Source organism: Pteropus medius, unplaced genomic scaffold (assembly GCF_902729225.1).
Source record: "Pteropus medius unplaced genomic scaffold, Ma_sr-lr_union100, whole genome shotgun sequence".
NCBI lineage: Eukaryota > Metazoa > Chordata > Mammalia > Chiroptera > Pteropodidae > Pteropus > Pteropus medius.
The window spans coordinates 7,161,312-7,184,767 of record NW_024342647.1 but is presented as its reverse complement, the minus strand read 5'-3'; the positions used below and the strand labels follow the sequence as shown (position 1 = coordinate 7,184,767).

Here is a 23,456-nt window from a genome sequence, read left to right as displayed (position 1 = left end):
AAATAAATCTTAGTCTACAGGATAGTAATTCTCCATCAGCGAGTAGAAAAAGAGCAAGTAGAACTTTTTTCAATTCTGATATACTCTGTCCTAATGAGACAAGAGTCCACCCATCATTACTCCCACCTCTCCATTAAGAATCACCAAAGGAAGTGAGGCCCTGCTATCATTGGGAGTATGTCCCATCAAATGTACTGGGACAGAAGAAAGAGTCCACTATCCTGGCAAACAGTTAGCAAAGGCAGACAAGCTGCTTCCACTGCCTTCTGTAAAAACTGGAAAAATATACTTTAAGGGATCACTTTTGGAGGATAACTAGACACCTGGGTACAAGGCACAAGACAGCTATATTTTCTATGCAGCCTCCACTTTCGACCTTTAAGTATAGTGCAGAATCTTAGCCTATCAGCTATTTGATAGAAAAGAACATAGAAGATGTAAATATATACCCCTCAACCAGATGTGTGTGAAAAGGAAAGGAGACAAACATGGATTGGGCCTGGATTATGTGCCAGACCTTGTAACAGGTGCTTTGCTTGTTCTTGCATTTTAACCTTTATAAGGTAGGTAATCCTCTGCCTGGTTTAGAGATGAAAAAGTGGTGGTTCAGGAAGGGGAAAAATTATCATCTCTGATTGAGGCTGCTACTGTATGAATTATGCAGGAAGAAGAGACTGACTAGAATCATAATAAATTATAGCTTATAACTGATATGGTTTTAAAACATTGTTACCTGAAAAGACTGGGCATTTCCAGATTCAGTTGAGTGAGGAAAAAGAGATGCAACTTGCATTAAGGCAGAAGAGGGTGCTTGGAGCCCAGAAACAGATGGTTGAAGTGCTAAGATAAAGCAAGAAATTTTCAGCGTTATTTTCCCTTGCTTCTTGGTACAAGTGTGGACTAGCACCTTACATACTGTCAGGTTTCAGACTTGACCACTCTCCTCACCATTTTCTCCTAAAACCAACTCTACTGAAGTCTCAGTAATGGGTCAATGGAAGGAAAGTGGGTATTCTTGGGTGCCTATGACTCAGACCGATATTCTATCAGCTATCAGGAAATGCAGAATTACACAGAGGGAGATATCTCATTAGCTGGGTGAAGATTTCCAAAACTGACAATGTAAAACACCAGAGGACACAGCAAAAAAATACCCTAACCAGGAATAAACTGGAAAGTTTTACACTCTAGTCCAGTTCTTTGTACTAAAATGATATAGCCTAATAACTTAAGGGATAGTGATGATAACTTTGGTGCTGATGCAATTCAAGGCCACAGAGCCTAAAAGCTTCCTTACTTTGTGAAGCCGTCTGTGGTAGCACTGGAGGAGCTGGCTGAAGAGAGGGCTGGATGGATGGAGTCACCATGGGTTGTCCGGCTCCTCCTCGCAGAGCACTCACTTCCTGAAAAAGGCACAAACATTTTCGTTACTATGTATGGGTCCTTAAAGACTAAGGCTGACTATTCACCCTAAACTTGCTTACAACACAGGGTTTCTAGGCAAAGAGGAAGGAAAGGCAAGCAGGAAGTTTAGGGTGTGGGATTGTGGGGAGAAAGTACTCTATTATGTAATAAAGTAAGATCCCTTCTCCCTGTAAATCATATCAAATAATTAAATATAATTTTCTCAAACATCTAAGTTGTTGATGTTTTACTCTCTGAAGCAGCTAAAGTGATTGCTCTCTAGAATGTATCACTTACCAAACCAGCAGATACCTTAAGACTGAACTAGTCTGTTCCCACAGAAGAGAGGTCTCTTGCAAGAAAACCCTGAGAATAATACAGCCTCTTCATTTATGCCAAATAATTTCCATAAACCTCAAGGTACTCAGTGACAATCAAATAGAGTAGGATTTGTTACCATGATGTTTTGGGATAATATAGTTTTAGAGTGTTTTTCCCCCATTTTTTCTTTTCATAAAAATCAAGGCAATGTTGGTCCCTACTGTAACTCTAAACAAAGTTTTCTTACAAACATCTTCCTTATTTACAGGAAGAGAAAAACCTGAGGTGCAACATACAATGACTGTGATCTGCTATGCTACAGTTCAAGGGTCGAAATCTCTTTAACATTCTTTTACTTTGAAACTTCTTCATCTCTGATATTCTCAGAAATTATGCATTTCTAGAAAAGCATCCCAGTTTTATATCACTACAGCTCTAAATTAACCTAAATGTCTAAAAACAGAGTGAAAAAAAATATAAATCAATAAAGCATTGGGTTGCCTTTAAAGAAAAAAATGCTTTGCTTTATTTACATTATATTATTGATAGTAATGTAAATGCTCATGATACATCAACTTAAAAAATCGTTACAAAGCAATAGATAAAGAATGCTTTTTGTTAAATATATTTCTTGTTTCTTTATAATTTTTCTACAAAAAGTAGCACTTAAAACATTTAATAAGAGTATTATCTTATCCAAATTTCATTTCCAGAGACTAGATAAAAATCAACCCTATAACAACTGGCCACAGATCCCATCCTCCTTTAAACGTTAAATCTACCTAGAGCTTTTCCAAAAGACATAAAACAAAATTGTGAAAAATAAAGCTTATTTTGGAAAATTTTTCTTAGGAGTATGACCTTTGCTTTGTTTTACATTAAAAATCCTAATAATCTCTATTAAGTATTTTAATTCAATTGAGAAAGGACGGATTTATTCAATAAGGAACTAACCAACAAAAAAAGAATTAAGTTAGAATTAAATTATTTCATATCATATATCAAATTCCAGATGACTTAAAATTTTAGATCTAAATATAAAATAATAAATATTTCTTAAAAACACATGTGGGCCTTTTGAGCCACGCTTCTCTTGCTCAGGCCTGCTTCCACGTCTAGAAGTGTACTTTCCCTTCTAATAAAGCTTTTCTTTTCTGTTGTAAACAACAACAACAACAACAACAACAACAAAGAACATATGATGTTTATATCTGAAAGAAGGAAAGCTTTCTAAGCATAAAGTAAAAAGCAAAAAACAAAAGGAAAAAACTGATTTGATAGCAATAAAATTCTTAAACTTCAAAAAAATCATACCACATACAATGCCAAAAGACATGATAGGGTGATTTTTAGTCATCAGTAACATAAGTGGGAAGATTAACATTTACCATGAGGTCCTAAACATTTAATCAACAAATATAAGTTCAGCATCTTTTATGGGTTGGGCGTCATGCTGCCTAAAGAGTGATTTTTACTGACAATAGGGTTTTTAGTAGACTAAATTACCTACTTAAAATTGCCCAGTTCTCGTTGTAGATGTATGAAATTGCTTCTAGTTCTCTGATGAAGTGCTAATCATAGGAGAAACGTGTGTACCAATACCAAACTATATCATTTTGAATATAAGATCTCTAAGTAATGATTCAGGGTTAGAGGCAAAAAAAAGCAATAATTTCAACCAAAGGAACAGAAGATAGCAATGTCTACACTATTCTTTCTAAAATAGCCAGAGAAACATACTTCAATTTCTGAATCGTTGGAATCCAGCTGTGGCGGAAAGATGGGCAACATGGGCTGGCCCATTTTAGCCATCCGAGAGATCAACTTGGCCTTGACTGTATCAGGATTCTAAAAAGAGGGGAAAGTCATAAAAATCACTGTAATCAAGGTGTTACCTTCAGTCAGCTCTGTCTTTGGCTTTTGTATCACATCTAATAAGTCCCCCTGCCATATCTATTTGAAACCATTCTAGAAAATGAGTAAGTTTTCTTGCCTAGAAGCATACATGGGTCATACATAATAGCAGTAAAAATAATTCCCAATGTTTGTAACGGACAAAGTGGTTTCATATGGATTACTTCATTTCAATCAAGTTTCCCACCAGGCATAATTATTCTCATTTTACAGATGAAAAACTAAAGTGCAGATTGAGGAAGGGAGGCGTTTTAGATGGTAGTACCCTCTCAAAAGCCTGGGAGCAATTTAGTAGATAGATATCAGAAGATATTTGGAGAGAGCAGGAAACAGGAGCTCTCTGTTCTAAACTCAGGTTCATTTAACTCTGCACTGACTACCCACTACACACCAGCGTAGTCACATGGACTACACACTAGCTCCTATGCTGGAAGCCTCTGTATCCATTAACTAGTCCAAAGAAAATCTTTCAGAGCAGAGAGTACATACCTCTGAGGGTGCATAAGATGATCTACTGAGTACAGAAAGAAATGATGATAACTTGAATTTTTAAATCAGTTTAAGCTACAGTAACAAGACATTAAGCCAATTTATAGGGGTTGACAGTACTTTATGTATATAAGTTATAAATAGACATAGACTGAGAATGTGTGCTCATTTCTCTTAATTATGTAAATTTTGTGAATTACATAAATTTTCTTAATTATTTCTAATTGATGGAGACACATAACCAAAAAAAGTTGGATCCATCAAGAGGACTAGTTATATAACCATATCTGTGCAATGGAATATTGTGAGCTAGAGATAGAATAGTAGTAAGAAAACTTTCTATACCCTATCGTGGAAAAATATTGTTATATATTGTAACATGTAAAAAGCAAGGTAGGTAATATATATTGTATGCTATTTTTTCTGAAAGAAGGGGAGAAATAAAATATACATTCTATTTGCTTGCATCTGCAGAGAGAAACACTGAAAGTATAAAAAACTAATAAAAGCAGTTACCCAAGGTGGGTGAGATGGAATGGGGTAGATAGGGACAGGGGTGGGAGTGAGTCTTCTCAATGTATATCTTGTTATATTGTTTTGATAACTATACCATATGAATGTAATTACCTACTCAAAACAAAAAAAAAACTTAAATGTAAAAACAAAAGATGGTAAATTTTATGTTGTGTGAATTCTGCCTCAATTAGAAAAAACAACTATCAAAAAAGGAAAAAAAAAAAAAGGCTAGAGACCAGCAGTCTACTACAAGTTACTGAAGCTTAGAAATAGGTGACAAAAGTAGCTATGTCTACAGAATACAATGGAATCAGTACTGGATAATTTTTTGTGGCTGTTCAAAGATCTGAGATTATAATTGTTTTTAATTTTCTTCTGATTCTCTGGCTTAATCTTCTGGGTTTATAAGATCATTTTTTACACATATCAGATCAATTATCTGCTTAAAAATTCCTGCTTTAAGCTGAATATACGGCTGGAGAGTAATTACTTATCAATTTCATTACACACAATTATCTTGTTTCCCAATGTGACAGGTGAAGGCCACAGGACTTTAGAACATGAAATACTTTAGCTATCATCTCATCCACATGTAGAAAACTGAGAGCCTTCAGGGACCTGACAGGGTAGCAGCAAACTACAGAGTACATCCTCCTAAAGACATTCAAATCCAAATTCTACTACAATAGTATGCTGGTCTTCTCATCTTATAGTGGAAACACAGAGGCCCAGTGACCTACTCAAAATCAACTAGCTGATGAATTAGTGCAGAATTCCTCTGAGAGAATGAAAGTATGAAGATGTGTAATATTAGCAGTAATTACAATAAGAGCCAATATTAATGGAGCTTTTACAATATGCCAGACATAATACTAAAAACTCCATAGCCATTATTTCATTTACAACTCATAAAAATCTCTCGAGACATTGTAGAAGATATATTATATAAGTCGGCTCTGAGTTTAGTGTTTTATAAACATATCTCTAGTCCTTATTAGAACCCTAATAAGGGGGCTAGGAAAATTATTTCCTTTTTAATAATGAAGAAGCTGAGGATCAGAGAAGTTGGATAACTTTCTCAAGTCCACATGATTATAATAAAGATCTGAACCCAAGTCAGTCTATGTAGAAGCCCAGGAGAATTTATACTGACTCCCAAATAGGAGGAAATGAATAAAGTAACCATTGATTTCTACGTAAATCTATAGTTCTCAACATTTTTTTTCTCTACCCTACCATACCCTAGGCACCTGAAACCTTTACATCAAATTTGGGGGGAGGGAGATAGATTCATAAACTTACTGTATTTATTGTAAGCTGTTCACTGAGGGAGTTAGATTTGGTATGAAGAGCTGGCTCCCTGAAAGCAAGCAGAGCATATCCTGAGATGAAAACAAAATCCCTTATCATGAGTCCAATTATACTGGATAAACAAATTGTTTTTGAAAATGTTTGCTAATTTATTAGCTGTAAAACAGAATTTTAACTTTTTAGTTGCATAATCTCTGAAGCTAGTGAAGATGAATAATTTTCCATCCAAATGTTTATTATTTACATATTTTTCCTTGGGAAAATATTTTGTGATTATGCCTTTTGCCCAACTTTCTCCCAGAGTTTTGCAGACATTTTTAAATATCTGAGTTAGTGCTCTTATAGACTATGAATATTAATCCTTTGTCAGAAAAATCCAATGCAAATATTTTCCCCATTTCCTTCATCCCATTTTTTCCAGTTATTCAAAAGTTTTCAACTATATCCCTATTTCTGAACCCCTTTAAGAAAAATTTTTAAGGATAATAAAAGAGCTTGATATAACCTCAGTATCTTACCCTGATTTGAAAGGCACTGATGTGGGTGGTGACACAACAGGATCAGCAGGGAGGTTGTCAGCACCAGGTATGGGAGAAGGGGCCACAGAATCCCGGGAATTAACACTGTGCCCATCAGAGCCAGAATCTCTGGCAAACTTCACCTAGGGAAAGAAACTACAAGTAGAACAGGCCACCAAAAAGCCACTCTTCCCCCTCCATCCTCCTTGTATTTTACTTAATCTTCATTATACAAGTCAGTACCTATTCACTGTAGGCAAATCAGAAAATGCAGATAAGCAGGAAAAAAAAAATCACCTGCAACTACTAAACAATAACACTGTAAGAATTTTGGATGTAATATTGCACATTTATATTATCTGCGTATGTAGGAGGGTGTTGTTTTTACAAAAATGGGATCATCCTGTTTTGTAATTTGCTTTGCTCACTCACTGATATATTAATGTATTTCCATGTTACTAAATTATTGACCTATAACATCACTTTTAACTACTAAAGAATATGTCTAACTTCAAGGGTCATATCCTTAACTGTGTTATCTACCAAAAAAAAAAAAACCCTCCAAAAGATTTTGGGAACAGAAGATATAAATATCTACACTATTACAAAATATATTTCACCAATTCCTAGATGTTGAACAATCAGTTTATTTCTAATTTTTCCTATCACAAACAATACTTCTATGAATAGCTTTATATCTATATCTTTGCACGTATCTTAAATAATTCCAAAGTAAAACTTCCCAGGAGTCCACGGCCATGCCATGAACGTGCCCAGTCTTGTCTGATCTCAGAAGCTAAGCAGGGTCGGGCTTGGTTAGTACTTGGATGAGAGACCACCTAGGAATACCAAGTGCTGTAGGAGATAGATAGATAGGTAAATAGATATCTAGATATCTAGATAGATAGATAGATAGATAGATAGATAGATAGATAGATAGATAAATGTATATATCTTTAAAAAATAAAAAAATAAAAAATAACTTCCCAGGAGTTAAATTGTTGGATGAAAGGTATGCTCATTTTTATGACTTCTGATAATATACCATTAAATTTCACACCAGCAAGGGTGAACTACTTTATAGTCTACAAGTAGTGTATAAATCTTTCTCAACACTCTTGCCACACTGGGCATAATCATTTTGTATCAGTGTTGTCAATTTAAGAAGCAATCAATTTGTAACCATTTGATTATTGGTAAAAAATATTTTTTTCTTATGTTTACAAAAATGCCAGTCTTGATAGATATGAAGCGGTTTGTTATCTATCTCCAGCCATGATTTCTTCAAACTCAAAGGAAAATTGAGAAAATATAACACTTGCGAAAAAGCAGCTGGAAGCATGTCAGCGAAAGAGGGCTGAAATGATGCAGCAGAGATAAGGGTGCCCAGTTAGGAAAGAGTCACTGAGATGAAAAGCATATCCTTCCTCTGTACTAGCAAGAATAATAGCCATAATAAAGGTGACCATAGTGTTTATTATTTGTGTTGTGTTTTATGGTCACAAATATGATCATATCATATCTGAACTTACCAATCACAGTGTAAAGCAAATAGGGTCTTTTTTTTCTTGGGAGGAGGGAGGTAGCATTAATTTAATTAACCACAATTTGTTATAAATTATAGAAATTATACATATTCATGATAAAAATTTTAAATTGTACAAAAGGGTAAAATGTAAAAAAGTAGAAGTCTCTGAATTCCATTTCCATTCTCCAGAGAAAATCACTTTGAATAACTCCTTTTAATGCTTCCAGAAATTTTCTATGACTATATGGGCATACACAGACACACATATGTACTTGTGTATGACTGTGTAAATATATGTATATTTGGGTATACATTTATGTGCATGTACACACACAAACATACACACACACACAAAGACCACACTATCCATACTGCTTTGCAATTTCCTTCTTTTACTTAGCAAGAGATTTGGGGTATTCTTCTAAGAGCTACATAAAAGTCTGCTCTATGAAAAAACTATAACTTAACCAGTCTCTTAATAATGGACACTTGTTGTTTCCAGGTTTTTACTATAACAATGTGGCAGAGGGAGGAAACTATATATCTATTAATATATAGCTATCTTTAGATACTTATGTGAACATACTGACAGGATAAATTTGTAGCCATGGAAGTACTAAGTCAAAAAGTATGCTCACTGTGTAGAAATCACTATTTTAAGGATGAAATAGAAAGATTAGTGTAGAGAAGTGATTTGCTCAGTCACAACCTCTCCCAGACTACGAATACAGAGCCAGGAAGGATATAACCCTTGGTTGTTAGATTCCAAAGCTGTTGCTCTTTCCAACTATACCGTTTCTATTTAAAAAAAAAAAAAAAAAAAAAAAGCCTTCAGAACCTGGTTTTCAAACATACTTATTCATTTTACTTAACTAGCAAAGAGGACTCATCAAACACATTACAGCACAATTTCACTCACCCGCCTTATCTCCACCTCAAACACCAGGATTGAGTCTGCTGATTGAGTCCATCCTATCACCCCTTCAGAGCCAGTAGCACAGGCTGGAGGGATGATAAGCAACCGCTTCCCTCCTTTTTTCATGCCTAGCATTCCATCTTCCCAGCCCTTTAGGAATCAGAGAAGGGGAAAAGTTCATCAAATACAAACCTCCTCATAAGAAAAAATGAGTCTACGGCCATGCCACCCTGAACAAGCCCAATCCTGTCTGATCTTGGAAGCTAAGCAGGGCCTGGTTAATACTTGGATGGGAGACTACCTAGGAAGACCAGGTGCTGTAGGCGTAAAAAATAAAATAAAATAAAATAAGGGATTGTAAGCTGACAAGGTCCTTGCAAACTGTGAGGTCAACCAAGGGTTGCCTCGCCTAAAAAATAAAAAATGAAGTACAGGATCATCAGGTTATACTCGTCTACACTTTCAGGTTTAAATCTCTGGACAGAGCGCAAGTTCAACTACCACCTCTCCCTTCATTAGTTATAAGAATATCTAGAATACTGCTTCTAAATTCACTTGTAAAAGCCAGCACATCTGGAGATACACTTAGATGATGAGAAAAACTGGGAGGAACTGAAGAATGGCATTAAAAGAGAAATAAAAGCTATTATTTATTAAACACAGTTTTCCAAGTGCTCCAGCAAGTGCCTTAGTTGTAATAGGTTGTTTAATCCCCAAATTAACCTCATCAGGTTAGTAGTATTATAACCATTTTACAGATGAGAAAACTGAGACTTAGGGAGGCTAAATAACTAGCCCAATATCAGACAGTAAGTTGTAAAGCCCAGATCTGTCTAGTTTCAAGGGTCATGCCTTAATTGCTATGATCTACAGGAAAAAGTCTCCAAAGAATTCTAGGAGAAGGAGTCATAAACAAAGAGAAATAGAGAAATGTACCCATCTTTAATATTGTGGTTCCCCCGACCCTTATCCGTGGAGAAAACCTTTGTGCCACATGGATCAGAGAGTACTTTATAATGCATCAGTATGTCCTGGCATAATAATAGCCCACATATGTAAAATACTCTTTATGTTATAACACAATTGCCCAGTTAAAGAAAAAATTCACAATGTGACCCTGGGTCCTTGTACTCCCATCCCAATGCTCCTGCTATGTCATAGCTGCTTTCCACAATGATTAGGAAGTGCTGATTCAAAGCAGCTCTGACAGATAAGAGTCAACCCACATGACATACTTCTAGAAGAAACAGTTTCATATCTTTCCCTATTAGGCTATAAGGAGGATTTAAAAATTTCCTCAGAGTCACAGGATGAAAGAGTAAATAATAGAGAAATGTACCCATCTTTAATATTGTGGTTCCCCCGACCCTTATCCGTGGGAGATATGTTCTAAGACCCCAGTAGATGCCCAAACCACGAACAGTACCGAACCCTATATATATTATGTTTTTTTCCTATACATACACACCCATGATAAAGTTTAATTTACAAATCAGACACAGTAATATATTACCAACAATAACTAATAATAAAATGAAACAACTGTAGCAATGTACTATAATAGAAGTTATGTAAATGACTCTGGGGCCATTATTAAGTAAAATAAAGTTTACTTGAACACAAGCACTATGATACTCTGACAGCAGATCTGATAACTGAGATGGCCCTAAGTGACTACCAGGCAGGTAGCGTTTACAGTGTAGATATGCTGGGTGAACGTAATTCGCATCCAGGGCAGGACAGAGAGAAATTTCATCACATTTCTCAAAATGGTAAGCAACTTAAAACTTATGAATTGTTTATTTCTGAAATTTTCCATTTAATATTTTCAGACTACAGTTAACTGCAGGTAACTGAAATCGCGGAAAGCAAGGATGGGAGGACTACAGTATACTGTCTTGTAAGTAAAAATCTCCCAAATGCAGATAACATAACACATTTTCCCCCTTTTACTTTTTAACCAAGCCTTCCAGACTCTCAGAAGAATACCCAGGTTAGAAAGTTCACAAAATTTAATGTAAATTAAGCCCACTACAACTGATAAAGCCATGTAAGAACACAGTTAAGCCTTTACCTTGATGACTTTTCCGGATCCTAATTTCAGGCGAAGCAGCTTATCTTTGTTAGCAGTGGAGTCAAAAACCTACAATTTGGTCAAAGTAAATGATAACTGAGGTTGGCCAATTAAAAAATATATATATAATAAAATGTAAAAATATATAATAATAGTTATGATAAGCAACTTACTATATACCAACATAGCATTTCTGGAATAGGAAATATCAAATATACTAGGAAAAATAGCTCTTAAGAGATGTAAAAGATAGAATCACATCATGGCTAAAGGATGGTATTATCACACTAAGTATCTCTGAGGCATTGATTTTATAGGTCAAGAAAAAAATTAGCTTCTATCACCATATATTTAAAAGAATTTTTCACCTATAAAAAATTTTCAAAACTAAATAACTAAATAAAAAATTTAAAAAATTTTTTAAAATTAAAAATTTTTTCAAATAAATTATCTCATTTAATGCTGACACCAATCCTGCCACTGACCACTAACCTCCATCCACCAATGGGAGAAAAACATTTAAGAGCTTAAATGACTCAACAAGGTGAAGTTAGGATAAAACTGGGACTTGAATCCACTTTTCTGACTCGGTCTCAAGTTTTTTCATCATACCATACTGCTTTTGAAGGCTTAATAATATTAAAACACAATAAGCCCAACCTATTTACAGTATCTACTATAAGAAGAAAAGAAATAACTGTGAGGAAGATCTAAAAAGTTTTCAAACCTAATTCCATCAGAATATATTCAAGTTTAAAAATGGTATAGAAGGACAAGACATACAAGTGAACAATTACCAAAAATAATTCTTGGGAAACTGGTTTCCATTTTTTCTAAGTAGAAGAGACATCATGGCACTGAGCAGATTTAATATACTAGCAATTTATGACCATGTCCCAAAAGCAGTCATAGTGAGTAAAGCAGGGCTCCTAAAATATTTCTATTTGCCAACAGGAGCAATTTATAGTAATACCACCTTACATGTGAATAGACCTCATGCTATTTAAATTATAAAAGAACTTTCAGGGCATACTTTCTTACCTGGCCCAGCACATGATTCTGAAAGAGCCAGCTGGTATAGGCCACTTCCAAAGAATCTCCAAGTTCTACAGCAGGGCCTTCTGCTACAATGAGGTCCTGTGAGAGCACTGCCTCCAGGGAAGAGGTGCTGTTGCACTTGGCAATGCACACCTGCCAGACAAAACCGAAGCTGCATGAACTTAGTTTAAGCTCAGTAAGTACTCATTCCATTATTGCTAATGTTCTTTTCCAAACAGTGGTGTCCACTAACAAAACAGATTATATGTTTAGAAATAAACCATTCCGAAGTCAGTAATCTTGCCAGGAACCAAAAGTGTCTAAGAGTACTGCTTTGAAGTCAGGCTGTCTGGGTACAGACCTGGGTTTATTAGCTGCCACTTATTAACTTGTGACCTTGGCCAAACAACCTCTGTAAACCTTATTTCATAGAGATTTTTTGTAAAATGGAGATAAAAGCTTTGTATATCTCCTAGGGTAGTTATGAAGATTGAGCTAATACAAGTAGAGTACCTGGCGCAGTGCCTGGCAAATAATAGTAAGTACATAATAAGCGTTAGTTATCATTACCATGATGCTGATTTACTGCTTCAGTGTTTGAGAACCTATGAAAGGAAAGGAGCTTCTACAAAATTTTCAAAAAGCATTTTTAAAGACAATAAACCAGGGGAAAAAAAGGCCCTTTACAAAAACATGTTGCCTTCCCAGAATTCATATCTCCACCACCCACAGATTTAGCCATATTATCTCAGCACAGATCTCAGACAAAGAAGTCAGATACATCTTTATGAATATTATTCTATAGTCAGTTTGTTTTTGTGGCATAGCATTTTAGTCAATGTTTTAATATAGTATACATTAGAAACTTGCTACTCATCTTCTTTAAAAGTTTCATTATTGTAATCGAATAAATGCTAACTAAAACAATAAGGTATCATTTTACCAAGCAAACAAGACTAAAAGAAAAATAAAATTGTAAATGTTGCCAAAGGTACAGAGAACTGATAGGAATGTGTAGTACGAGCTCTCTAAAAAGCAGTGTGCCAAAGTGTATACAGAACCTGAAAATATTTGAACTCTTTGACCCAATCTTTTACTTCTAGAAATCTAGCTTAAGGAAATAATCAAGGGGTGAAGGGAGGCAGAGGAGAGGAAAAAAGACAGACTTATATACAAAAATGCTCACTATAGTATCTTTTATTTCAGAGACAGAAAACAACCCAAATGCCTAAAAGCAAGAAAATGACTAAATAAAGAAACATTCGTATTATGCAGCTTTCAAAAATGTTTTTAAATAATTTTTCCTGAGGAGGGAAAAGATGCATTGTATACTGTTAAATAAAACAAGCAAGATATGGAACTCTTAAAGGAGTCTATCTACTTATATATATTATGTGTAGGAAAAAAGAAACAACATGTTAATAGTGATTTCTTCGGGTAGTAAGATTATGACTGATTTTTTTAAAAAATACTTTTCTAAATTTTCTACAATGATCATGTAGTAACTTCTTTAAATTCCTTTAAAACACTATTTTTAAAAGACAGTTTTATTCATTCCTTAAGATAATTTATGAAGTAGAATGGTTTTTAAAAACTAAGTTTCCATTTAGCCTTTTTTTCTTAAAGTCTCATTTTCAAGCAATTTCAATAAGTATTCCTATTATTTACCTGAAATACGATAAGCTTGTGACAAATTTAGTGGGTTTTTTATGCTTGCCACTAACAAAATATAGCAGGTTATGGGTTTTCCATCTATTTTCTCAAAATCAAGGGCAATCCAGACTAGGGTTTGGCTTTTCACAGGAAGAACAAAATGGTATTACCTGTTTATTGAACTCCACAGCAGCCTTTTCTGACTCAAACATGATGGACCAGTTTTGTCTCTGATCATCATAAAAGGTGCTATAGTTATTGGGCCGAACCTAGGGAACAGAGAAATGCTGGAATAACTCAACCACAGGCAGCACGGCAGATAAATCTGACTGCCAGGGATCATACAGAAGTGCCTTGACTCAGGTGGACCCAAAGAGAGGTACCAAGGAACTTTCTTCCTCCCTGCCACCTTCCACCTATCATCCTTGAGTCCATATTCCCAGAAGGCAGCCAAGAGACTTTCTAAAAGCTTCTGTTAAGACACCCACTCTGGCGTTCAGGGCTAAGCAGTGTATCTAATTACTGCCAGGTATGCATAGACCAATCTCTTCTATAAACCTATCACAAAGGAGTGAATGATTTTAATATGGATAGTCTTACCATTAGCTCGAAGTTGAGATGAATTCTGGCAACAGTAACTGGCTGTTGTTGACTGATATAAAGAAGAATCCTATACTGTACTCAAGCAAAGATGGGCAGAAAAAAGAGAGTGAACAGAAGTTAAAAAGCAATACAAAAAAAAATAGCAGTAAGGTGTCAAGGGTTGTGCTTCATACAGGCATAAAACTCAAAACTCAGTTCATCCCTTAAAGCTTGGATTTTAAATATCTTCTCACTATCCATTTTAATCTCTTCATTTTGGCCTTACTCTCTAACTGTAATTAGCAATATCTTTATTTTGTTGGTGTTTTCATTTGTATGTGCGGTGACTAAGAGATATATAAATGGCCAACAGGTACATGAAAAGAGGCTCATCATTAGTCATTTAAGGAAATGCACAATAAAACCACAATAAGGTACCGCTTCACACCTACTAAAATAGCTATTAAAAAAGTGAAAAAATAATGAAGTGTTAGCAAGGCAGTGGAGAAACTGGAACCCTCATATATTGCTGTGAAAATATAAAACAGTAGAGCCCCTGCGGAAACAGTCTGGCAGTTCTTCAAAAAGTTAAAAATATAATTACCATGTGACACAGCAATTTCACTCCTAGTATATACCCCAAAAAGCTGAAAACAGGAATGCAAACAAATACTTGTACACCAATGTTCACTGCACCATTATTCATAATAGCCAAAAGGTAGAAACGACCAAGTGACCATCAACTGATGAATGGACAAACAAAATGTGTTCTATACATAAAATGAAATATTATTCAACCATAAAAAAAGAATGAAGTTCTGATACATGCTACAACATGGATGATTCTGATACATGCTACAACATGGATGAATCTTGAAAACGTTTTGCTAAATGAAATAAGCTAGACACAAAAGGATAAATATTTTATGATTCTACTTATGTGAAATATCTAGAACAGGCATTCACAGACACATGAAGTGGGTTACAGGTTACCAGAGGATAAGGGAGAAAGGGATGAGGAGTTTCTTAATGGTTATAGATTTTCTATTTGGAGTGATGAAAAAGTGGAAATGGATAGTGATGATGGTTGTTCAATATTGTGAATGTAATTAATGCCACTGAATTATACACTTTAAAATGGTGAAAATGGCAAATTTTCTGTTTCATATATGTTTATACACATAAAAACATACACATAAAACCTGTTAAACAAATGATTAAAATTCAACCCCAGAGGGGAAGGAGAGACTATGGGGGCTCATATACAATCCTACACTAGAAAGATCTTTCCTTATCCTATGTTAGCCAGAAAGAGTCAGGGGCTGTTCACCTCAATGCAATCCAATTATAGATTGAGCTGGTCAGGGAAGGATCATAGATTTATTAAGTCACTCTACTTCTGGGCTGTCTCCATTCTCAAGCATTATCTTTCTAGGCTTTTGATTGAGAGCCTAGAAGGTCTCTGACTTCTCAGTCTTGAAAGTTCTGCCCATCAGATTCTGAGCTGAGTTCTTTAGCCTCTTCTCCTTGAAGTTCAAAATTTAGCACTTGTGTTGAGAGGAAGGTTGATGTTTGTTGCTTGTTACAGTTCCTCACTCTATTAGTAGGACTTTAACTCCTATGTATCACAAGACTGCAGAAGTTTCCCTCTGCTGTTCTGGCACAGCCCTTGGATTTCTACACCATCCCAGAACTCAGCAATGTCCCAGGGGATAAAAACAATCTTAAGTCTGGAGTTCCTCTAGTTTTTGCCAATGTCTCTTGTCCCCAGGAGATGCTTAGGCCACACCTGATGCTTAGTCTAGTCTTAGTCGTTAAGGAAAAGTCACAAGGGAAGGAAACATTCAGTTCACTGGCTCCTCCCTCTCTGAAATTTTAGTTCATCTAGTCCTCATAATTTCCACAGGAAAATTCATTTCCTTCGATGAATTTTAAAATGTAATTTTTGCTATTTACCTCCTTTTTTATAATTGTTACAGTAGGAATGTTACCAGCCACAACCTATCTGGTTGTGAAGAGTGGTAAAGTCCCAAGGCCAGATTTTTATGATCCAAATGGCAACCCGCAATGATAGGTCTAGATAATAATCGTCGATAGCTGCTAACATAACAAAATCAGAGACAACCAGACTTTCTCTACCTCAAGATGGTAAAATAAAAGATTTAAAGGACACAGCAGCCAACTGCAACATACGAATCTTATTAGATCCTGATTAAAACAAACTTAAAAAAAAAAAGAGAAGAAACAATTGGGAAAATTTGAATACTTGCTGGCAGTGAATGACATCAAAGAATTATTGTGGGTTTTTTTTTTTGGTGTAATAATGGCATAATGGTTGTTTTAAAAAAATTCTTATCCTTCAGAGATACATATGAAAATGTTGACAACTAAAATTGTATGCTGGAGATTTTTTCAAAAGAATCTGAGCAGGGGAAGAAGGAAGACAGGCTAGGGTTAAGGTGAAATAAGATTAATAACTGTTAGAGCCTAGTAATGGGTATCTAGGAGTTCATTATTATAGTCCTACCACTTTTATATGTTTCCAAATTTCCATAATTAAGTTTTTTGTTTGTGTGTTTTTAATACAAATGAGTGTTGTCTATTATATTAGTTATCCAAACAGGTCATCTTATCTCTCTCTGTGTGAGACTCTCTGAGAAACATGGACTCCATGCTCTCAGCACCTCTGAAATTTTATAATTTCAACAATGTTCAAAACCTTCTGGAGCAACCCACAAGAGGAAATCAGTCTCAGGGCTTCTAGCCACATCTTCTTTTTGACCCAAACCAATATTTTACCATGTGATCAGCTGTCTATCTCATCAAGTTTTCAAAGGATAAACACTGGTCCTTAACACAGGTACAAAGACATATTGCTCTAAGGAGTACACTAAATGTTGTTCATCACCTAACAGACGGGTATATGTCCCTGGTAAACGCTTTACTCTGAAACTCCCCAAATTCTTAAGCTGGGCTCCATATCACAAAAGTCAAACTTAAAGATTTTGAGTGACTGGATTTGTTTTAATGCACAATAGTAAGCAAAATGTGACTATAAATGTTACTGTATACCTAATATTAAAAATTCACATTCAATACAAACAATCATTCTAATCTTCTGATACATGAGAGACATTGGACAAGCCCAGATAAAAACCAGCTCATCAGTATGCTTTGGGACGCTTGACTGTACATGAGACGGGGCAATCTCACCTCTTTGGCTGTGTGATTCCCCAGGACGGCAGCACCAAATTTGCCCTGCTTTACATATTGACCATTTGTGCTATAGAAGCAAAAGAAAAAAAGAGGTATTAATACTTTCTTTAAATTAAGAACCAGCTTTCTTTTCTTCCATATAGAAGTGGGGATTCTAAGCATTTAGCCTCTAGAAACGAATGGAGGTGAGCAGTTTATAATTTAAAGCTCTTATACAATTTCTTTACTTTTAAAATATCTACCATTCCTATCTCAGTGGAGTAGCTTTCTTTGAGTACTTAGAAAGGCAGCTGTTGAATGTACAAGCACTTTTGAGAGAGAGAAAACAACACAATGGCTCTTCTAAGTTCTATGAGCAGAATTCTCCCCATGAAAAGTTTAAAAACATTACTGATACTTCTCTATGGAAAGGCTTAATAGCTATTTTGCAATGAACAGAGGCTTACTGAAAAAAGACAGGGGCTTAACCCACTCCCCAACCTCAGAAAGCATTCCTTCTCAGCTACTTACTATTGATATGCATGGACTGCTGTTGCAACCAATACTGTGGAAGTGCCTGTTGTAGTGGGTGCTGTTTTTGGTGCTGCCTGATTTCCTAAAGATGAAAACATAGTTGTCATTCATTTCTTGCTTGAATCTGATTTTTAATATTAAAGAGCTTCAAAATTCTTCTTTACGCCTTATAGTTAGTGTTAGAATGCTTTCCTGACCATTATCCTCATTTAATCCATGAAAAAGCCCCATGACTTCATCTGGGGATGAGGAAAGTGAGGCTCTAAGAATCCAGGTGCCTTACGCAATGATAGGAGCAAGCCCGGGACTAGAACCCAGGACTCCTACTCCATTCCAAACAAGTCTTACCTAGAAAGCAAGGTCATATTCCATCTACTTTCTTTTCTCCCTTCAATATTTTGGTATCTATAAGTAAAAGTAAAGTTATTTCCACTTCCCTTACTTATGGAGTAGAAAATTTATATTTAAATCACACCCATTACTTATGCAGTGGTATAGAATAACACTTTTAAAATAGTATGTTTAGTGTAAATCGCATATTTACACTCGCCTCATGAATGTGTTGACAGAGTAATAGTGAGAACATCGGAATTGACATAACAACCAAGAATTTATTTTCAAAAGCATCCTTGTTTAATTTTTAAAAATTTTTTTATTTTGTATTGATAAAAACAAGACAACAAGCCCAAAATAAAGTTGCTTATGCTAAGGTCCACATTATCAAATGGAGACCTAATTACAGTTTTGGCTTTCCCAGAAATGGAATCTTAAACCAGTTGATCAGGAATTGCCTGATTAGCACGGGTTAGGTAATTTGCCTGACAGATCTCTGCTATCCCCTAAAGGAAGGTGGCCCTAAAATAACCAACCCGCTTTGTTGCCTAATATAATTTCTTTGTTCCTGCTCCTCAGAGCCCTTTCTATCTGCTAGATTGGATGCTGCCTGATTCATAAAGTGTTGAATAAAGCCAGTAAGATCTTTTAAAATTTACTCGGTTAGTTTTATTTGCAAACAGTATTGACCCATTTTTTTCTGATTGTAGAGTACATACATGTATATTGTAGAAAACTTAGTAAATATAGAAACACATAAAAAAAAGAAAAATGACCTGTAATCTCACCATTCAAAAACTCATGTTGATAATTTGATTTATTTATTCCTAGTCCTTTTTCTACACACAAACTTTGCAGCTTTTTTATCTTTTTTTAAACTAAATTAATGACATGATTTGACAACCTTCTTTTCTCATTTAGTATGGGCATTTTCTTATACTCTTCAATATAGTCTCCAAAACAAAGACAAAATAGTCCTAAAAATGTTTTTTAGCGATTACATAAAATATCATATTATGAGTCTACCAAAATGTATCGCATTTCCTACTGTTTGATATTTCTTTGGGCTGTCTCCAATTTTTGTCTATTATAAATAATACTATGGTGAACATCCTTAAAATATACATTTTTGTGTCTACTTCTAATTACTTTTTCAGAATAAATTTCTAAAAATGGAACTGTGGGGTGAAAGAATATAAAAAATTGTAAGGTTTTGTTACATCCTAACAAAATGCCCTTGAGAAATGCCATACTAGTTTATAGTCCCACCAGCATAAGACCGCCAGCTTTGCATCCTGGCCAATTATTAGCTTTTTAAATCTTTACCAATTTGAGGGGGGCAGTAGGAAAAGGGACATGCCATCTCACTGTTGCTTTCATTTGCATTTACTGATTATAGGGAAGCACAAATTTAACATTTTCTATAGATTTATACCAGCCATTTGTTTTATTCTCATGAATTGTCCATTTATGTTTGCTTATTTTTCTAGTCTGGTGTTCATGTTTTCCTCGTTATTTAGTAAAAACCTTCAACTAATTTTTAATTCAGTCAGCACTTTCCAGTTGTATGTAATACTACAAAAAACCTTTTCTCCCAATAAGCAGGGTATGACAGGAAAAAAACTAAGGCCAGAGTTAGGTTATCAGGACAAGTCTGAAACAATGAGAAAAAATTACTGTCTCCCAAAGGTTAGCCTAGCATCCTCTTTGAGGTTAGTTTAACTTTTCCCAGCACACTCTTATCTCCCTGTCTAATGCTCTGCAAATGAAAGGTTGTTCCTGGACTTGCTAGAGGGATGAGTCATATTTTCTCATTGGCTTAGCAGTTCTTCCTCTCTGAAATCAATATTGTCCAGATTCTTGAATTCCCCATTCACAAGGACATTTTTTTTTACTAGGATGTAGTTTCAAATCTTTTTTTTTTTTTTTTTTGAGCAAAGTTCTTTGTTTTCAGTGTGCTTTTTCCCTTTTTTTCTCCTTCAGGAATACGCACACACACACAAACGTATATAAATATGTGTACGTTCTATATATTGGATCTTCTTAGTTATCTTCAATATTTGTCACTTTCTTTTGAAATCTCAATTTTTTAATTTTCAATTTTAAACAATTTCTATTAACCTTCTATTTCTCTTGAGGCATAAGCTGTTGTGTTTATTCACTCTTGTGTTCCTTTTAGTGTTCATTTCTGAAGTATTTTTCCTTACATCTCTAAGTCTTGCCTGAGTTCTGTGACTTACTTCTGAGATTTTCTAATTTGCATTTATGTTCTCATCTCGTCTTATGTTACTTTCTTAATGTTAATAAGTGGTTGTAGTTTTGATCTATTCTGTAAGAAACATTCTCACAAAAGAGAGCTCTCACTGTCTGTAGGGATATTATTCTGTTCCTTGCTCTCTTTGTTCTTATAACTTTGTATGGAGTTTGACTCTGACACTTTATTACTTATTTTTGTGTGAAATTTGCTTTTCTGAACTTTTTAAGAGGTTCAAGGTGACTTTTTTTAACTTCATAAAGCTCCCTCTTCTGGTCTTTTCCTATAGAGTTCAAAAATAGGGTGGCTTCCTCCTGATACTTCTTGACACTATTTCTATTCCTATTCTTACCTGGATCTTCTCTCCTTCACTACTAATATCTCTATCCTCAATTCCAGTCCTAGCAGGTTCTTCTCAGTGTGGGGATCTGTCCTGGAAGGTCACCACAGTAAGTTTCACAAGTTCATAAGAGCAAGAGCGCTCCAGTTCTTTATTAGTTCCCATGGTCAACCACCACTAGAGTGGGCAAGACCCTTTCCAGTTTCTCCCATGCAAATGTTGACACCATGCAAGGCTTGTGGCTGTTAGTGGTTTGTCCATACCTACTTATATTTGGGATTTATGAGGATACCTCTTCAACTAGTTTTGTTGTAAATGTTATCCATAGGTTTGTCCTTTGTATCTAGTTGCTGTCTGTTTTTATATTGAAATCTAAAGAGATTCAAGAATTATGCTGCACCATCTTCCTCCACAAAGATTGCTTATATAAATACCCCTTGAATAGAAAGTTCTCCTATACTGCTACTTTATTTTTTATTTGTAAATACCTACATAAGATTGTATAGGTAATTAAGCTGAAATGCCTTTATAATTCCTCTTTGAAAGTATAATTAACTCATAGTTGTTATTTTCTGATTTAAAAAAATCAAGTTACTTCATTGGATGGGGACTCAGGTTGTTTACTTTTATCCACACCCATTAACTCAACCACTTTAAATTTAGTCAGAAGCACACTGCTGATGAAGAGACATGCCAGAGGAAATGTAAAGGCATAGCCTCTAGAAATCTGGCCAAGTTATGTATGGCTTGGAGAACAGGACCAGCAATCCACAGCAAAGCTGCCAGAAATGACAAGTAAGATTTAGAGAAGAGGTCAGCAAGCATTTTCTGTAAAGGACCAAACAGTAAATATTTTAGACTTTATGGGCCATACAGTATCTGTTGCAACCATTCAACTCTAAATAACCTAACAACATCCTGAGTGCCAGCATTCTGCATGTAAAAGGCGCTCAATACTTTCATCTTCATTCAACAAATATTTAATGTCTCTCACCACCTGTTCAGGGCTAGTAGCTCAGGGCTGTTTCTATTAGTCCCTCACTCCTCTTCAGGTTCTTACGTAAAGACAGCAAAGTATAGGGGAGGGAAGAGAACCTTTGGAGTGAATCAAGTCAGGGGTCAAATTTCAACTCTGTCACTTACTACTGTATGACCTTGACCAGGTCCCTAAACCTCTCTAAGCCTCTAAAATGGTGGTAGTCTCACCTATTTTGCAGAATTGTTGTGAGAATTAAAATAAGAAAATCTAAGTAAAGCACTTGAAATCATATACATAGGAAGGCTTTTTAGAAATAGTAGTCCCTGTTCTCTTCTTTCATTCAACAAATGTTCATTCAATTTTCTTGTGTTCATCATGATGAAAGACACAGGGGATACAGCACTGAGCATCATTGTCTAATCGGGAAAAATTCACTGTCACCATACCTCTAACCTATCCAGGTGAAAGAAGTGAAAAGCAGCTCTTCCTTCTCACCAAAACACTGGATAGTACCTACTTAGAGTGCCCTGGGCAGAGTTTTTGAGAGTGGTGTCCACACAGGGCAGACCTTCCTCCATCAGTTTCCAACAAAGGGCACACTATCTAGCCACCAGAATTCATATTCCAGAGTTTAGAGAGGCAAGTGCCACTGGTGGTGAGCTTGGCCAGACTGATCAAGAAGGGACAACCTGGCATGTCATTTTGAAAAGGCTATTTATCTTCTCAACTAACTTGGTAGGGGCCAATCCTAACCTCTTAACTTACCTGTTGCTGCTGTTCCTTGGCCTTTCTTAGGCTGCTTTGGGGCTGTGTACTGGAAGAATTCATTTCCATGGCCAGCAGCTGCCTGATCCAGTCCAAAAAGTGAGGCCAATCTGGCACTGTTAATAGAAAATGAAAATGATATTTCATTTGACATATCTCAAACCTGGAATCATCATAAATATTGCTCACCTCCAACCATTCAATACTGGAAGTGGCAGCTAAGTGTCTTTGAAATCAAAATTGTATTTCTGATCTGAACAGCATCAGCTGTCTTTACCTATCCATAGGACTTTGGCCATTTCTTCTGTCTGGACCTTGGTTTCTGCATGGATAAACTGAGGTGGTTGGTCCAGATGCTCTCTATAGTCTTTTCAAACTATAAATTCTTACCTTTAGCTAGTTATAGTTTCCTACTTTTTACTAGTTTATTAAGTCAAAATAAAACTGTACTACACTTCATCAAACATGGTCCCTTCTATCATTTCACCTACCAGGAAGATCCATTCTTTTATCATCCCTTGCAATGAATCTTATGCCCCAACCATTCCACTAAAATTGCTCTTCCTAAAGTCACCTACAACCTCCTTGTTATTAAACAGTTTATCAGTTTTTATCTTATTTGGCTTTCATGCCATCTTTTCACACTGTCAACTAAACTCCCCCTTGACTTCTGTGAGGATACCTGTGGGAGTGGGAAAAGGGACTGGCCCAAATAAGACATCGATAAATGGTAGTGGGATCCATTTCTTGTTGTCTTCCCATCTTTCTGGGTCCTCGTTTAACTTCCTGGAC

The 23,456-nt window shown here is 35.6% G+C and overlaps 1 protein-coding gene and 1 pseudogene across 3 annotated transcripts in view; one reads left to right on the top strand and one right to left on the bottom strand.

Moving 5' to 3' along the window:
* Positions 1-23,456, bottom strand: part of FKBP15 (FKBP prolyl isomerase family member 15) — a 48,885-nt gene that overhangs the window by 19,639 nt on the left and 5,790 nt on the right. For 2 of the 3 annotated variants that reach the window (XM_039866875.1, XM_039866876.1), the window contains exons 2-14: positions 22,665-22,780; positions 17,991-18,075; positions 17,478-17,547; positions 14,283-14,357; positions 13,853-13,951; positions 12,033-12,182; positions 10,992-11,060; positions 8,921-9,067; positions 6,474-6,616; positions 5,947-6,004; positions 3,466-3,573; positions 1,298-1,403; positions 734-840 (exon numbers count right to left, since the gene is read on the bottom strand). In XM_039866875.1, coding sequence (XP_039722809.1) covers positions 734-840; positions 1,298-1,403; positions 3,466-3,573; positions 5,947-6,004; positions 6,474-6,616; positions 8,921-9,067; positions 10,992-11,060; positions 12,033-12,182; positions 13,853-13,951; positions 14,283-14,357; positions 17,478-17,547; positions 17,991-18,075; positions 22,665-22,780 — 1,333 coding nt within the window. The remainder of the gene's footprint in view (positions 1-733; positions 841-1,297; positions 1,404-3,465; positions 3,574-5,946; positions 6,005-6,473; positions 6,617-8,920; positions 9,068-10,991; positions 11,061-12,032; positions 12,183-13,852; positions 13,952-14,282; positions 14,358-17,477; positions 17,548-17,990; positions 18,076-22,664; positions 22,781-23,456) is intronic. The other variant, XM_039866877.1, reaches the window with a different exon arrangement.
* LOC120605867 (uncharacterized) lies at positions 9,130-9,243 on the top strand (annotated as a pseudogene).